Source organism: Trichosurus vulpecula, chromosome 3 (assembly GCF_011100635.1).
Source record: "Trichosurus vulpecula isolate mTriVul1 chromosome 3, mTriVul1.pri, whole genome shotgun sequence".
In the NCBI taxonomy this organism is placed as follows: Eukaryota; Metazoa; Chordata; class Mammalia; order Diprotodontia; family Phalangeridae; genus Trichosurus; species Trichosurus vulpecula.
In genome coordinates, this window is record NC_050575.1 from 69,639,764 (window position 1) to 69,656,084 (window position 16,321).

General features: G+C 38.8%; 1 protein-coding gene across 3 annotated transcripts in view; it reads right to left on the bottom strand.

The window, feature by feature from the left end:
- The window catches only part of EBF1 (EBF transcription factor 1), a 453,310-nt gene that overhangs the window by 434,722 nt on the left and 2,267 nt on the right, over nucleotides 1-16,321 (bottom strand). For all 3 annotated transcript variants that reach the window (XM_036752357.1, XM_036752356.1, XM_036752355.1), the window contains exons 2-5: nucleotides 15,358-15,514; nucleotides 14,550-14,613; nucleotides 13,598-13,653; nucleotides 3,344-3,417 (exon numbers count right to left, since the gene is read on the bottom strand). In XM_036752357.1, coding sequence (XP_036608252.1) covers nucleotides 3,344-3,417; nucleotides 13,598-13,653; nucleotides 14,550-14,613; nucleotides 15,358-15,514 — 351 coding nt within the window. The remainder of the gene's footprint in view (nucleotides 1-3,343; nucleotides 3,418-13,597; nucleotides 13,654-14,549; nucleotides 14,614-15,357; nucleotides 15,515-16,321) is intronic.

Below are 16,321 nucleotides of genomic sequence, written 5' to 3' on the forward strand. Positions count from 1 at the left end.
AAATAATAGCTCAATTTTAAAAACTGATTTACAATGCTTATCAGATAATCCTGAGCAATTCATTTAAACTCCTTGTGCTTCAGTTTCCTCATGTGATCCTATGATCCTTCTATAGCACCAGAAGCCTTACAAAATGCTTTTCCTCCCAACAACCTATGAGGCAGGTCATGCCAGTATCATCATTTATGTTTTATAAATGAAATGCTGCAGCCAGAGAAAGACAATAACTTGCTGGAATTGATCTCCTAATAAGTGATGGGTCAGGATTTGAACCCTCATCTTCTGATTCCAAGTCCAGTGCTTCACACCTCAATTGGATGATTCCTAGTGGGTGCTCTGAATGTGTAATTTAAGTTGATAGTTCTAGTTACATGGTGTATTTTTATTTAGATTTAAATGTGGGAGAGGAAAATATGCATCCAACTTATGGACCTTTGCTTTATGAAAACTCTTAATAGGGCATGGTCATTTCAGCCTTTACCATCAATTATTAATAAAACCCAATGTCTACTCAAAAATACAAAAAAAAATCCTATTAAAACAGAGAAAGATTCCCCTACCATCAAGGCAAAAGGACTGTTTCTCCAAGGATGACAATAATTATAATCTAAGGATGTTAAGTCCTGCAACCAGCCAGAAAAAATGGCTTTTTCCCCCATCAGCAGAGCACAATGGATTCCTTAAACTTAAACAGTCACCTGAGATGCAACTCGCTGTCTTGTCTGCAACAAAGCAAAATCATTCAGGGTCCCTCCTGTAAATTGGAATTCTCTATGTTCCCTATGCCATGACTCCAACATACTATAAATATACTGCTTTTGTGCCATAAATGCAAAGTTTTATTGTGCAGTTAGCCTTGATAGAAAGCACTGCAGAAAGTTGTTTAGAAATTAAATATCTAAAACAAGCTATTTTGAAATCCAGAGCCCTCACTATTTCATGTCTGAAATGAAGAAATTTCATCTTAGGGAGAGCAAGCTGTCTTTCACACCATATGGCTAATGGTAGTGCATAGCAATTAGCTGGGCTGATTAATGGTGAACAGACTCTAATTTTATGCTTATAATTGAGCCTGCATTTGCACCCCTGGTGCAAATTCAGCACATCCCAACTTCCACTTACAACAGGCAAGAAATCAAGAGAAATAGAATGGTGTGGAGAGTGAGAATTTTTTTTTCCTTGAGCCCCCTAAAGAGCATCAGATTTGCAATTTAAAAGAGTGTTAGCCACACAATAGATGACAGATTTGTATAATAGGGTCATGGCAGCCTGGTAAACAAACAGTACCCCTTGCAAATCTATAGGCAGCTAGGAAAACTGTAATCTGTAACATTAGCAATATGACATTTTGAATATGGTTTTTCTCTATCAGCCTTGCAGCAAACATCATAATTTGCCTTCAGTGGGTTGAGATTTTTATTTTTGCTATTTTATGTTTTTGAAAAATAGAAAGAGCACCCTTAGTAAAGCCAGCCAGCCAGCATAATAAAGTACTTTGGACCAATGAATTTTAAAAACAAGAAAAACATAAACTGCGCTAACAGAGAGTAGGCCTACGTGTGAAAGGCCTAATACATCTCTAAGTATTTCGAGAATGGAATTATTCTATCTATGTCCAAATGCATGCAGATAGAAGATGCAAAACTGCGAAATACAGATATTAGCAGGTCTATCTAGTTAAGGTCCATTCTGCCGTCTATTACCTGCTTGACTGGAATCACAGGCAAAGGAACATGGAAACTCCATACTAATAACATGCTAATTAAGGGTAGCTTTTATTTTTTCAACATAGTAAATAGCCTAAAATGTATAAAGGGGTTAATATCTTTAAAAGGTCCTACATCACAAAATGCATTTAGCTGGTTTAATTCTGAAACATACAATTCAATTTTCTTTTATGAAATATATCTTTATATTTTGAGTCTCTAATCTTTTCCAAATAGAATACTGGAGGAAGAAATGGTTATCCAGGACCACATTTTAGTTCCCTCATAAGCTGTTGCTTGAAAGTTTAAAAAAAAACCAACCTATTTTTGTATTAATTAACAGATTCACAAGTCAAGGAAGTGAGAACCTGCTAGATGCCTATGTATTAAAAATAATAATAATAGGCTGTTATGTTAAAAGTTTGTTGTTGTAGGCTGGGGGATGGAGGGAAAGGTGTTGCTGGCGGGGGAGAGAAGGGAAAGACTGGTAAGAGTAGGAAAATGTTGAGTAAATATTTGTGATTTCCCTAGCCTTGGGAGAAAACAAAGCTATTTCCATTTTAATTCCAGGAAAACAAAATAAAAAATCTTAAAAAAAACTAGTTTACTTGGTTCTGAGTTTGAAAACTGGTTTTTCTACTGGTCCAAGAGCAGTGGACACTATCCATCAGAATCATGGCAGACTACTGGAAGGCACTGGATTGGTTAGAACTGGTGATGGGACCAGTTAGTGTGGGACTCAAGGAAGAGCTTGTACTGCTGACAGGGTAATCAATCACTTATCTTTCACAGATGCATTCAGGCATCTTTGTATTGTATCCAATTATTTAAAATGTATTACAAATAATATGCCTGGGGTTACTTAGATAAAAATAAAAAATAAAAAACAGAAATAAGTGGCTGCTCCCCAAGTTTTTCTATAGAAACCCATGAATGAATGTGCCACTCATACTTGTTTTCATAAGATACCTTCAGTCTTGTTATAAGCAAAAAGTAAAGATTCTGATTTGGCGGTGACATGGATTTTTATATATTTCTGAGGATAATCCTTCCTATCCCTCCAAATGCTTACCACTTCAGAGAATTACTATCTACATTATCATGATTATATACTGTGTAGCTAAGATTTGCAGTCCTGATGCAAAAAAAAAAATCAACACTCAGTTCAGGGTAGGGAATTATGTCTATGCAAGGAGTGGTCATAATTTTAAGTGAGAGAATTAGAAAGGGGAACTATAATTTTCAAGTCTAACCAAAATGAAAGCGACTGCTGACATCAATAGAACCCTTACTCATTTTACTAGAAATGTTGTTGAGTGCATATATTAACACTAAAAGGATTATATTGTATTTTATTCAATTGGAAGAGAGGAAGGGAGGAGGCTGTTCTGTGCCCATTAATACTGTGATATCAAAATGGAAATGTATGTTTTTCAGGATGAAGTCTAATAAATAATTGAAAACGACTGTGATGCCTGATACTTTACTCCTAAGTGTTCATGTCTAACTGTTCTTTTTAGATCGTCTTATGGAAGCAAGATAAATGAATGCCCTAAAATAGACCTCTGTTCAACCCAGATTTGAGATGCAAATTCATCTTCTCTTTGCTAATTAAAGGAAAATAAGATAATCCTTACCTGCACATGATTTCGTGTGTGAGTAATACTCTGCACATTTCTGGGTTCTTGTCTTGGCCTTCATATACTATGGCCTGTAAATATAAGCATAGTTTTAATTGAAAAGGAATACAATTGAAAAAAATATCACAATACAGTACTTGAATAGTTTACTATTGTTGTCAGCCAAGAAGCTTTACCCAGCAGAATGCTTCACTTTACCAATTAATTGCTTCAAGATATATTGTTGAAGATCAAGCCAATTTCAATCTACTTATTATGAATATCTTTATATCAGTAAGTAGAATGCACTTCAGACACATATTGGTTACATGACATTGGGCAAGTCACTTAACCCTTCAATGCTCTAGGCAACTCTCTGAGATTGTAAATTACAGAGAAAACACTGACCTGCATTAGTAGAGGGAGTTTCTTGACTGGGATTTCCCTATACCATGAAATCACAAGCTCAATCCCTATCCCTACGTCCTACAAAATAAAAATAAACCTGTGATGGGGTGGGGAGGAAGGGGGATTAAAGGAAGAATGGATGAGAAGCAGAATGTCTGACAACTTTTTGATTATATTCACTGAAAAAAAATTAAAGCAGCTAGTATATTTGTAAGTTTAAAAAAATATATTCATGGGATAGCCTCACTACTTTACCACTCTCAGCCCTAAAATTAAATGTTCTAGGGAAGTGAACTAGGAAGAAAGAGGGGGTGATACAAATTAGTCCATTTAACTACTCTGTCATCATCACCGTGAATCATTGTTTGGGGGAAATCCTTCTTCCCTCTAACAAGACTGAGAACCTGCTTCATTTCTTAGACTCTCACCCACCCAAACAGAAATATGCAGTGACATATGTTCGAAATGGGGGAGAGCCACCAGACTGCCCACACTCAACTAAAAATTCTTCTCATCTGAATCTCAGAATCAAGAATCCCAAACCACACTCTAAGCCAACAGTGTTTTCCTTGTATAAAAGCACTTGAGGCTTGGATGTTTTGCTTAAGTTCATAAGGAATGTAACTTGTGACTTTAGCCTACTAGCCTCTCTTTTAACCTCTATACAACATTTCCCCCACTACATGCCAATATCTGTGCCAAAGAAAAAGGTATAGCTTTTGGTATTCATGGCATTTCGTATTAGGACTTATTTTGGCTAAACTCACACTGTATCACTGAATAATCCTCATATAACACAACTTCAAATTGTTAATAAAATTACACTCTCACACATCTCCATAACCCTTAACTTCATGGTTGCAAAAACTACTTAAATTAACCCAATAGCCACCTTATTTAGTACATTCAGATATCTCATTTCCATTTTTCTACTGGTTTTTAAGAAGAAAGTGATTTGCTTTTGGAATATTTTTCATTCCACCGAAAGTTAAACCCCAAACCTGTGAAGGCATGGGCACAAATAAGTGGCAAATTGTGGTCAAACCGTCCTTATCAGAGTAGAAAAATGAAACGGTTGCTGCAACAGGGCTCTGTTGTACATAAGCAAATTACAAAATGAAAATGTCAATAAATGAAAAACAAGTTAAAGTATTTGGCTGTGTCCTGTAAGTTAATATTTTTCTAACATTAGTCTATAATCTTATATTACAAAACATCCTCTTTTTACTGCCTAATTAGAAGCTGAAATAAACTAAATACACTAAGTAAAATATAAATGTTTAGAAAATGAGAAATTATTTTGCCTACTTTACTTATTATAGTCACTTCTGCAAAACTTAAAAAGATTAGGTGATATATACTTAGATCCAATTCAGGGTAACAAGAAAATACAGACATATATATATATATATAAATATATTCTGACTTTTTTGTCAATCTCAGTGGCCCTAAATTATTTACATGCTCTCCTAAATACCCTTGATGACTTCCCTTTCAACTTAGTTTTTTTCTTCCAAATGTATACGCATCTAAATATATTTTTTTAAAACCCTGAAGCTGTGTTGTAACAGATTTCTATAATGACATGATGTTAACTTGGATAAAATATTTCTAAATGCAAAATGACATTAGCTGTACTTTTTCTTACATATGTAGTGAACAAGTATATTATGTAGAGGTCAAAAAGTTTATAAGTTCAAACATAGGTAGTGGGGAGTTTTCTCCTACTTTTTAATATGACTGGTGTGCTTAAATAAAGACCCATATCGAACCACATTGGCCACATCAAACTGTCTAACTTTATTGATCCTTTTGCCCCTAGATAGTACCAATCCTTCCTCCCCACCCCCACCTCACCATGGACACTGGTGAGGAAGTTAGTTGGACCTATCATGATATCCAATATTATACTGTAAATAAATTGCTGACTCTGATATGATGATATGGGACCTTTGAACTCCCAGAAAATGTGGCTTTGTCTTTAGCAACTAAATACCACTTGCTCTAGATTCCCTGTAAACACTCCTTTTTCACAGAATGTTAAACTAGCTTTGCTTTCAGCAGGCATAGTCAAAAAGGAGGCACTTTCAACATCAATTGTTGAAATTGTGATTTGGATGAGTTATGAAAATGCTAGAAACCAGGGGGGATGAAGAACGCATGCAGTTGTTTGTGTCTGTTCTCCCTCTCCCTGGGTTGGCATTTGGGTGGGTTTTGGGGTTTTGTTTTATTTTTGTTTTTCTTACACAAGGCCAAAAAAAAGTATGATTTCTGTGAGCAAGATAGAAGGGGAGGTATTGCCACTTCACTCTGTGGGCAGGATTGGAATCTTTTAAATATACTACAACATGGATTAACACTGTTCATGATAGCATGGAATTCAGGGTAAACAAGGTCCAACTTGAACCCTATTCAAAGAGGTTTCATTACTGAAGGATCAAACGGACTGTGTTATAAGGTAGTTTCCCTTATAAGCCTCAACCTGGAGGACATTATTATGAGGAAACTCCAGTGTATGATATGTCTAGATATGTCTAGTTTGATATGTGCATCTGACTCAGTGGGTCATCTCTGAACCTAGGCTGAACCCTGACTACATATCGGACTTGGGTTTGTGTTCTGTTTGCTTTTTCTCAGCTCTTTAAATTTTCTAATACTTGCCCACACAGTAGACAGCCACAAATCAAATCCCTAATTTCAATATTTATCACAAATTAACCCCACACTTCAGTAAGTGTCCAGGTAACACCTGGCAAGTAAGTTGAAGGACTTTGGACAAAAACATAAGGAGAACTTTTTGGAAATTTTTTCCTGATAAAAATGTACATTGTTAGGGCAGGAACAAGATTTGGGAGGTGGTTGGATCAGCTGGAAGATCAGAAAGGCATATAAACAGCATTCAGCTATCTTAAGTGAAGCCATTTTATAGACAGCTGGGGTGGGACCCAGACAGAGAGAGACAAAGAAGAAGGCTTATATTCATCTTCCATAGTAAATCATGTTCCTGTTCAGAGTGAGAATGGCGTTGTTCAGTAAAAGCAACAGAGACAACCATGTTTTAAATAAATCACTTTGTTAATCAATGGTGAAGGGTAGAGGAGCTGCTGTTAAATTGGAAGAGGAAAAAAAAGCATCTAAAATATTTTCTTTAAATAAATCAATTGATTTGGAATCAGGTTGAGACTTGCAACATAAGAGAAAGTGTAAAATCAAGAAGAAAACTACCTAAATCCAGCTATTGACACTATACGTAGCAGCACAACAATGGAGTTGCTTATAAAATGAAATTTAATTCATTAAGCTCTCTTTAGCCATGAGAACTTGGTAAGATCAACAAGAAACATTTTTTTAAACCAACCACCAAATTGTCTAAATCACTGCAGTAGATACAAATTTGAGGGGCAGAAAAGTGACAATGAAGACCACCCTTTCCTTCTAATGTTTTTTTCACCAAAAATTAGACATAAAATTAGAAGTGCCATTTAGAGGGGGGAAAAACTTCACCTACCAACTTTCAAATTCAGCTTTTACCCAGAACAATTTCTGTAATTTTTTTCAGGGAAAAAAACCAGAACTTCTTAAGTTTCAGAACCTTATAGCTTCTCCTGTGCTGATTATTTTATAGGTGGAGAATGAAATACCGTAGGTTTCAAATGTTTAATTACAAATTAAACTGGGGCATCTTTGAAAAGACATAAGTGGGAACAACACAAAAACCTTTCCACTGTTGCTGCTGTTTTGAAGGACATTTTTTTAAAGTGGGTGCCTTCTTAGTCTTCTCAAATAGTTACCGAGTTTTAGAAGTTAATTGAAAGTTACTGTGTCTGTAAAGACAACCACATAGAGGAGCTAAAAATAAATGTGCAAATAGACACCAGGATCACACTTCAATAGAATGCCAAAGGAAATACAGAGTTAAATACTTTGGTTTTCCTTATTTACATTGCTCATAGTTTTAACTCTTTGTATTCCATACATAATGGCCAATGCCTTTGACATTGGTTCTACTAACTTTGGTGTTAGACCACATTAAAATGCTTGACTTAAAAGAGTCAGTGCTGATGTGAAATTAAGCAGTGGCAAGTAGATCATTATTGGTAAATAACAGTTACGTAATAGCAACAACGTTTCTAATTCCCACTTAAGTCAAAATGTGATATTGAATGGCTTAGTCTGTTTCCAACACCTATAGACACACACGTACAAATAAAAGTCCAGCCATAAGTTGAATCCTCATCTGCCACCTTACAGAATTACAAATTCACAAACAAATGTACGAAGTAACTCCTTCAACCAGAAATGGCGATCATGGAAGCTTATGAGCACAAACTATCAATGAATGACCCTTTGGTAGCAAATTACCAAAAACTGGAACTAATCGTAAAATATGAACACCTACAATGTTACCACACTATGCAATTAAACAACATATTCAGCCTCAAAATCTCCTCTGCTCATCATTAAATAAAGATGTAGTTATAATGCAGGCCTAGAAAATAGAGAAAGGGAAACAGGGACTCTGGCTACAGCTTGATCTGCACCAGGGAAGAAACCAACAAATCAAACATTTTTTTAACAATAATTTCAAATGGTACTTCCAACATTTGTTATAGAAAGAAAATTTTAAATATTTTTTCTCCCACTCATTCACTCTACCAGTGGTAGACAAATTGCAAAGAGAAAATTTCAGTTTAGCCTCTAAGCAGGCCTATTTTCAGAACTGAATTAACAAAGTGGTGAAGGAATGATATCATATTCAGTGAATTGCTCAGTCGTATCACAGCACTGATTTTAAAAGGCACATATACCTCAAGTAGTTGACTTTAGGATGCATCATTTATATTTCACAAAACTAAGTATCCTATAAATACCAAAAGAAAACAATATCTTTCATCTAATGGGTCACCAAATTTCTTTCCTGAGAAGAAACAACAGGATTCTATCCATACCATAAGTATATTTAAATCTATGTGAATATATCCACTTGGTTCCATGCATCTAATATCACAATAAGTTAGCGATATGCCATCTAGAATCAAATTCCAAATAGCCTCTCGTTCAACAACTATAAACAAAATTCACCATTATTCAAACTCGGTTTATCGCTTTCTGTTATAGGTAAAGCTATCAATGTATCCATACAAACTCAATAAATGTATTATTCCTAATATGTTCATTTTTAATGCTGTTCAAACATTCACATAGAAACAGCTCTAGCGTAAATATCCCCGAACAAATGGCTGTATATTATACAGGAGGGAGCAGTTGGACTGCCAGACTGGGAATGCACTAGGCCATCTGGCTCCGGCAGTCTCTCCAAAATCATCAGCTTTGTTTTCACCCCCAGACTCCAAACAACACATTTTCCACTGTGATGAGTTTACATTTTCCCAAACACAGGTCCTGATCATGCATAAAAATTCCAAACTTCTTCATTCCTCTATGTGCAAGAAAATTAAAATCACCTGCGTTTTTGACATATCACCAAGGGAAGAGAAAGCTGTGAAAATCTGGCTCCCTGTATACTTGCCCTGTCATTTTTTACATTTGAAATCAACCTCTCTGTCTACTGAATTCCTATAGAACTTATTGATATGACAAAAATGTGCTTATCAACCAATGAAGAACTATGTGCTGAAAGGGCTGTTAATCAAATCTATGCGAACGTGGCAGGATATAATGAAGCAATCAATAGAAAAAATGCACTTGCATCAATAGTTTAAAGTACTGGGAGAGTCAAAACAAATTTAGAAAAGATAGTTTAACTGGAAGGTGAAATCTGACAAGGTTTCTGATTAGTGTAGCTTGAAACTCCCACTGTAACTGGACTTTTTAGAACTTAACCTCATCACCTGTCTTAATATCCATACGCACACAGAAAAGGAACTGTGGTAGATAAAATTCTTAAGACGTACCCCTTGTGTTTTTTTTTGTTCACTATCTCCTAATAGCAAATTGGCACTCCTTTAAAAAAAAAAAGAACAAGATGGGAGGAGGAATTGGGGGGTGGCAAATATTTTTTTAAGCTAAGTGACTTACTGAAGCTCTCCTAGTCACATTTCAGAATGCAGCATGAAAGCATGAAGCACATTTAACCCTCAGACCTCCCCTACAAGGTTCATTTGCACTTCTGCAGTAGATGATGGCTGTTTCTGTGAGCAACAGCTACAAACTTTTGGATCCTGCAGGGTTATGCATGCTCTCTAATGGAACACGGAAAACTGCAATGACACAAAAAACAACCTATTTTTAGTCCTGCTAAACTCGATTTGAATAACTCTCCCTGAAGTGACCCTCTCCAGTATCTTCTATTTGGGAAAAGGCAGGGGGGGGTTGAAAATTGTTATTTCATGACTAGGAAAGGAAAGGTGGGGTCTTATTATACACGTTGGCCTATAATAATCCTCCTAATTTTCTCTCTTTTTTTGTTCAATATTAAAGTCACTGCCCCCAAGTAGCTTAATGAGACACTTTGAAAGGTGTGAATTATTGTGTCATATCAGTACTTCTTGGTTGGTTGAATTTATTCTTGGTTGGTCTCATCCCTGTAAGGAGGCAGACTCTAGCTCAGAAGCATTCTATGTGAATGTGAAGAGAGCCTGATTAGCAATGGGTTTAATTTCCTAAAAATGTCCCTTTGAGTTCATCTTAACTTTGGGAATCAAGGATGTGACTTCACACATGTTAAAAAGGTAACTGTGAAATGAACAAGTGTAAAGAGGAACAAGGTAATTATTAGGGTACACAAGGATAGTCAGGATGTCATCCTGATCATTGATACTTTGTGGTGTTACCAGAACTCCTCAAAGCATTATAATTACATTATCATGAATGCAAATATGGGCTTCTAGCATCAAAAAAACTAATCTACTTCAGAGTTTAACTTAAATGTAATCATTTAATTACCAACTTATTTCAAGTCTGCTATTCGAATATGGAATATCTGACTGGAGGGCCATTGTATATTTAACTTGAATTAAAATTTAACAAATATGAAGTCAGACTTAGCATTTAATTACAACTGGATAGTTTGAAGGTAAATGAAAATTTACTGTATTACTCATTAAAGCTAAAATATAAATTATATTGTCACATTTGTCAATATCATTATATTGTACTTTCTAGAAACTGTTACATTAACTGTAACTGCTTCCAAGATAGTTGCTCTTAAAATACATAATCAACAATCCGCCAGACACTATGCAGGCATTACCTTTCAAGGAGAAAATTTCAGAGTGTACTGTTGTTTGTTTATCTGAAGTGTAAGCAAACAGGTGCCCCACTACAGACTGCCTTTTTCTTGATGTTAAACTAAATTCAGAAAATTAAAGTTAGTACTGACAACTAATTCTACAGTTCTTTGTTGCTTCTCCCAAAAATCTTATTTAATTTTAATTTGTAGCTTTAATCTCATGTGAATATTTCTCTCTCTACCACAACTACTTCATCATATGTATGAGTTTTTAAGAGAAACTATAACTTTCTCCCAATAGGCTAATGGTTGCAGATGAAAGATCAAAAGGTCAAACAGTACCTTAGTCAAGACTTTTCTTAGGCAGCATAACCTTGTTAAGAAAATGAATTTGGGTTCATTGTCCTACAGAAATCAAAGGTTTCATTTTCTAACTAGTTTCAAAGTTAACTGTTGCTATAGTTTTTTGTAAAAATCATATGCAGGTAAATCCTTCATGACTTTTTTTATATTTGTAGCTTATCCTACACTATAATGGGGGGGATATAATGCTCTTTGTTGTTTTGGTTATTTCTAAGTCAAAGAAATTATTTTGAACATATACAAATTTATTCTCCAGAAAGGGGGGAAAATGCAAGATCTTCAGGGCCACACTGAATATTGTTAAATATTTTGTGAGCTTATAGCTTTGTAGGTAGGCCTTATACTCACTAGTTTTTTAAGTCAGTAATTAATTAAATTCTAATGAATATGTTTAGCTTACGTATGATGTCTCATGTTTCCCTTCTTTTGCCCCTGCAGTTAGAATGTCAGAAAAAGACATTCAGGAGTATCAAAGACAGTTTTCAAGAACAAAACTTTACAAGGGATTATTTTTGTTGTCAGAAAGACAGCCTTTAAGGTTTTGAGGGGTTTTTGTTTTTTGCTTTTTAGGGGTACGTTTCTGTCTTTTTTTGAAAACAAAACAATCTCAAAAAGAAAGAGGTTTATCCTATCTGATGAAAGAATTTGAATTAATTAAAGAACACAGAGCCAAGTTTAAATGTATATGAGTTGGATTTACTATGCTAAATCAAGTAATAGCTAAATTTTCAATAAATCTATTTCTTTTAAAGAAGTTAAACAAATTTCAATAAGCATTCATAAGAGCTTCAAATTCAAAACAATTTACTGTGTAGATAAAATATTATACTCATGTTTTCTATTTGGGAAAGGATGGCAATCAAGTGAGCTGTTATTAAATTGATCCTTGATGAATAATTGGAATTTATTTCAACATCTTACCGAACTAAAAATAAAACATACATGCAAGATATACGCTCTCTAAAAACAAAGATTTTTTCCCCCCATCAAACATACCTACAACGATCTGAAACTCTTGGATACAGGATAAGACTAACCACATTCCCTTTTAAGAAGGCTACCATAAAGAAACCACAAATACTGTAAATAAATGATAAATATCCCACTGCACTAGTGACTGATGTAAGATGGATAACTTTCCTCTTTGTCCTTTTGTTCCCCCCCCCCATCCAAATAAACAAAGCTTTCCTTTCCTCTCTTTTCTTTTCTGATACCAAAGCCCCTTCTCTGGTACCGAACCAGCTGCTTAATTCTGAAACTAAAACTTTTTCTCTAACGAGAAAGCTCCCGTGCCTAATTAAAACACCAGGCCTCCTTTTGTTGCTCTGCTCATAATTGTACCTTTTAAGCCATAACTCAGCCTTAATGTAGACTGTTTGACACTCGCGTGTTGAGAAACTTAAAGAAATGCAGCTTATGCACCTTTAAGACCACAAGCTCGCTCATGCTGCCTGGCTTCCTGCCAATCGTAGAGCTGGAGGATTTTTTTTTTCAGAATATCCCTATACAATTGAGGCTCCCTGGCCTCCCCCATCTCAACTTGCAGAGAAGAACCTGATGCCTGCCCTCATCTCGGGGTGCCATTCAGTCACTCTCTTCAGCACCGGAAGGAGAGCGAGGATCACACAGTCCTTAGGTCCTCCTCGGAAAAACCCCTACTTTGCTCCCCCAACTATGCCCAGGCTGGGTCAAAGAAAGTTCAACCTTTTAGTTCCCCCCGCTGCCCTAGCTCGGCAACTAATAGCACCTAATTAAAAGAGGCTGAGACGCGCGTTCAGGGGAGGGGCCTCTGGACATCCCAAGAGACTGCGGCCCCCCTCATCACCTGCACCTGGCATTTGCCCCTCAAGCCGCCGCAGCCCTCCTCCATCCCCACTCCCGCAGGTGGGATGCTCCGAGTGGCCGCAGGTGGCCCCGCCCCTAGCTAGCTAGCTCTCTCCCGGGATTGGGGGGTGAGGGGACGCGAGGGGGCCAAGAAGTGAAGATGGAACGTAGAGCTGGAAAAATCAAGTCCTTGGGTGCCTAGCTTCGTGACCTCCCTAAGGGGAAAGAAAATCCCTGACGAAAGAGAGAGAATCAGGATACTCCCTCTCGCCCCTCCTTGCTAAGCCTAAATTGCTCCCCAGTGCAAAATTTGACCAGAGATCTCCCAACCATCACCATTATCTCTATCATCACTCCCACCATCCTCCCTTCCAGCCGCAGCTCCTTTGAGCCCAAGACCCTGTCGAGAAGCCGTCGGCGGCTTAGCTCTGAGGCATGCGGTATAGAGAGGGGGCTTGCGCCATAAAATTAAGAAGCCAACTTACCTGTTTAGTCATGGAGTCTATAAGGCGGACGTAGAAATCCTGCTCTGTTCTTATACCTGAAACAAATCAAAAAAAGGGAATGGGGGGGGGCGGGGAGGCGGGGCGGGAAGAGATAATTCTAAGTTTGTTTGTAAGTTCTCTTTTTCAACTCAAGAAAGGGGATAGGAATTGTCCTGGATGGTTTGAGACCTTCCCTTAACGTTTCATATAGGATTTGGCATGAAGTCCCTCTGTTGCCACCAAATTTGCTCCCAACAGCACCACCCCCAAACCCAGGGTTGTTCACCCTCACTCTTTTCCACTAATTCCCCCCAGGAAACTCCAAGGCGTCAAAGAACCTGGTACCAAGAGAGAGAGCTGCGGGATAATCCCCATAGGGGTTTAAAACAGGAGCCCCAGGCCTTGGACAGGCAAAGGTGGGCTGGAGACCTGAGGAACTTCTGGACCGGGCAGGGAATGAGGCTTGCCTTGCTCCCCAATGCTCGGAGACCCTATTGGATTTATGGGAGGAGGGGGCATCCCAGGGTGTGGGAGCGGAAGGGAAATGTGGCCCAGAAAGAGTGACAAACCAGGGCCCCTTAAGGACCTCGATATTCTCGGAGTTGAACTGCTACAGAGAAAACGTTTCCATTGACCAGGATGGTAGGAGGGAATTGGAAACTGGCAGCAGACTGCCAGTGGTACCTGCCTACTTAAGCTCCCCTGGAGCTAGGTATAAGGACCTAGGGATGATTGGGGGTGGGGGAAAAGGAGCCAGTTTGGGAAACTAGAATAGAAAAGAAAGCTAAAGGGATGAACCTGGTGGGCGGCTGGGACTTTCTCTGGCCAGCTACCCTATTCCTGGGGCTCCCGGTCTCCAAGGGGCTCCTGACCTGAATACGAAACCTTGGGAAGGGGGTGGAGGAGAATGACTGGGGCAGGGGATGTTCCTGGAATGTGCTGAGGGCCTCACCGTTGCTGTAGAGGAGCTGGAGTCGGTAATGGATCCCATTATTGGTCTTTTCGCTGTTGGCTTCCTAGATTTCCACAAGACGCACAAACAGGGGGAAAAAATTGGGGTTGGGGGTGAGACCACAACTAAAACCATTTGCCTAACTCCAGGACGCTTGCTGTACTTTTCCTCGCTTGGGTCAACCCGGGAGAAGGTTGCGGAGATACCCGAGGGGAACCGGAGGAAGGGAAACAAAGGTACAAACACAAGGGTCTCCACACTTTCAGCCCCCACCACCTTCACCTTTTCTTCCACCTTCCAAAAGAGGGCAAATCTCTCCAGGCTCAGGCTGCTAGATAAATGATCTGAGCCTCGAGGGCACAAAATCGTCCTATTCAGAAGCCAGGAGTGAAAAGGGACTTCCTAAAACTGTTCCTTTCTTTCCCTTTTCCTTTTTCTTCTGCTAGTTGGGCAGCTTCAGGACTGGTCAATAGTGAAAGGCAGAGGAAACATTAGGTGACCGCCTTTTAACAGGACATCGCGTTCCTCAACTTGGGGTAACTGCTGGATAACTTTGCTTGAAAGGAACGCTATACTAAATACCCGCGCTTATTATTTCAAATAGGAACAGTACCACAGGAGGGAAGGGAAACTTTGTGGGCCTTGCTCTGTTATGCACTGAGTGATTGAATTTAACCTCCGAAGGCTCCTGGAGTGGGGCTTCTGGAGCCGAAGGAGGCGCTTCCTCCGGCACGGGGATAAGGGATGCGGCAGGAAAAGGATTAACGCAACTAGTCGGGCTGGGTATGCGCCTTTGCGCCCCACTTACTTTTTCCTTCTCCACGAACCCCACAAAGGCGGTTCTCTCGATCTCCACGGGTTGTCCCTGTCTGTCATAGAGGGCCAGGACAAAGTGGAAGAAGTTGGATTTCCTCAGATTGGAGGGCGGCTGCTTCTCAAAGTGAGCCCGGGCCAGCCCCACCCCACTGTGGCCAAAGAGACCGAGAGATTAGAGAGCGAAGCCAAGTCTGACACAACCGCAATCTTCACCCGCAGCCCACTAGCCATTTGCCCCCCAACATTCACACACTGATCTACTCTGAAATGCCCAAGTGGGAGCCCTGCAACCTACCCCACTTTCAACCCCTGGGGAAGAAATAAGTACCGACCTCCCTAACACAGTCTCCCACTTCCAAAACCTAGGTCTGACTGTTAAAGGAGTTTCTCTCCGCTCTGGATTTACCTTGGAGAATTTGGCATTATTTTTTGGCCACAGGTTTTCTCCCCGGCTCAGAGATCTTTGCTGAACTTCTCAAAGAGGAATGAAAGGTGTGTGTGTGTGTGTGTGTGTATGCATGTTTGTCATGAAAAGTTACTTTAAAAAAAAAAAACCAACTCTTCTTCCAAGGTAAATTGGGGTAGAAAAAGAAGTAGAAGTGGAGGGCTTGTGTCAAGGTTCACGGAACACATATCATGTTGTGGGTAAGATGGGAAGCTTAAATGTAAATCTCTTTCTCCCCTTCTCTTTCGGCCCTAGACTCATTCCGTCTCCCGCTCTGATGGAAGATGGGAATGGATGAAGAGAAGGATAGACTTCACCAGCATTAGGTCTCGGGTCAGCCTACCTTTTGACAGATATCCCCGGCAACCTCCAGTCCCTCCCACCATTTTTCATCCCTTGGAGCCATTCCGGACCACGAATTAAATTGTCTCCAAAAATAGGCCCCCAGAAAGTTACAGAGTGTGGAAAGTGACTGAGGAGCCCCAGTACTGCTGTCCTGCCAAAGTTTATT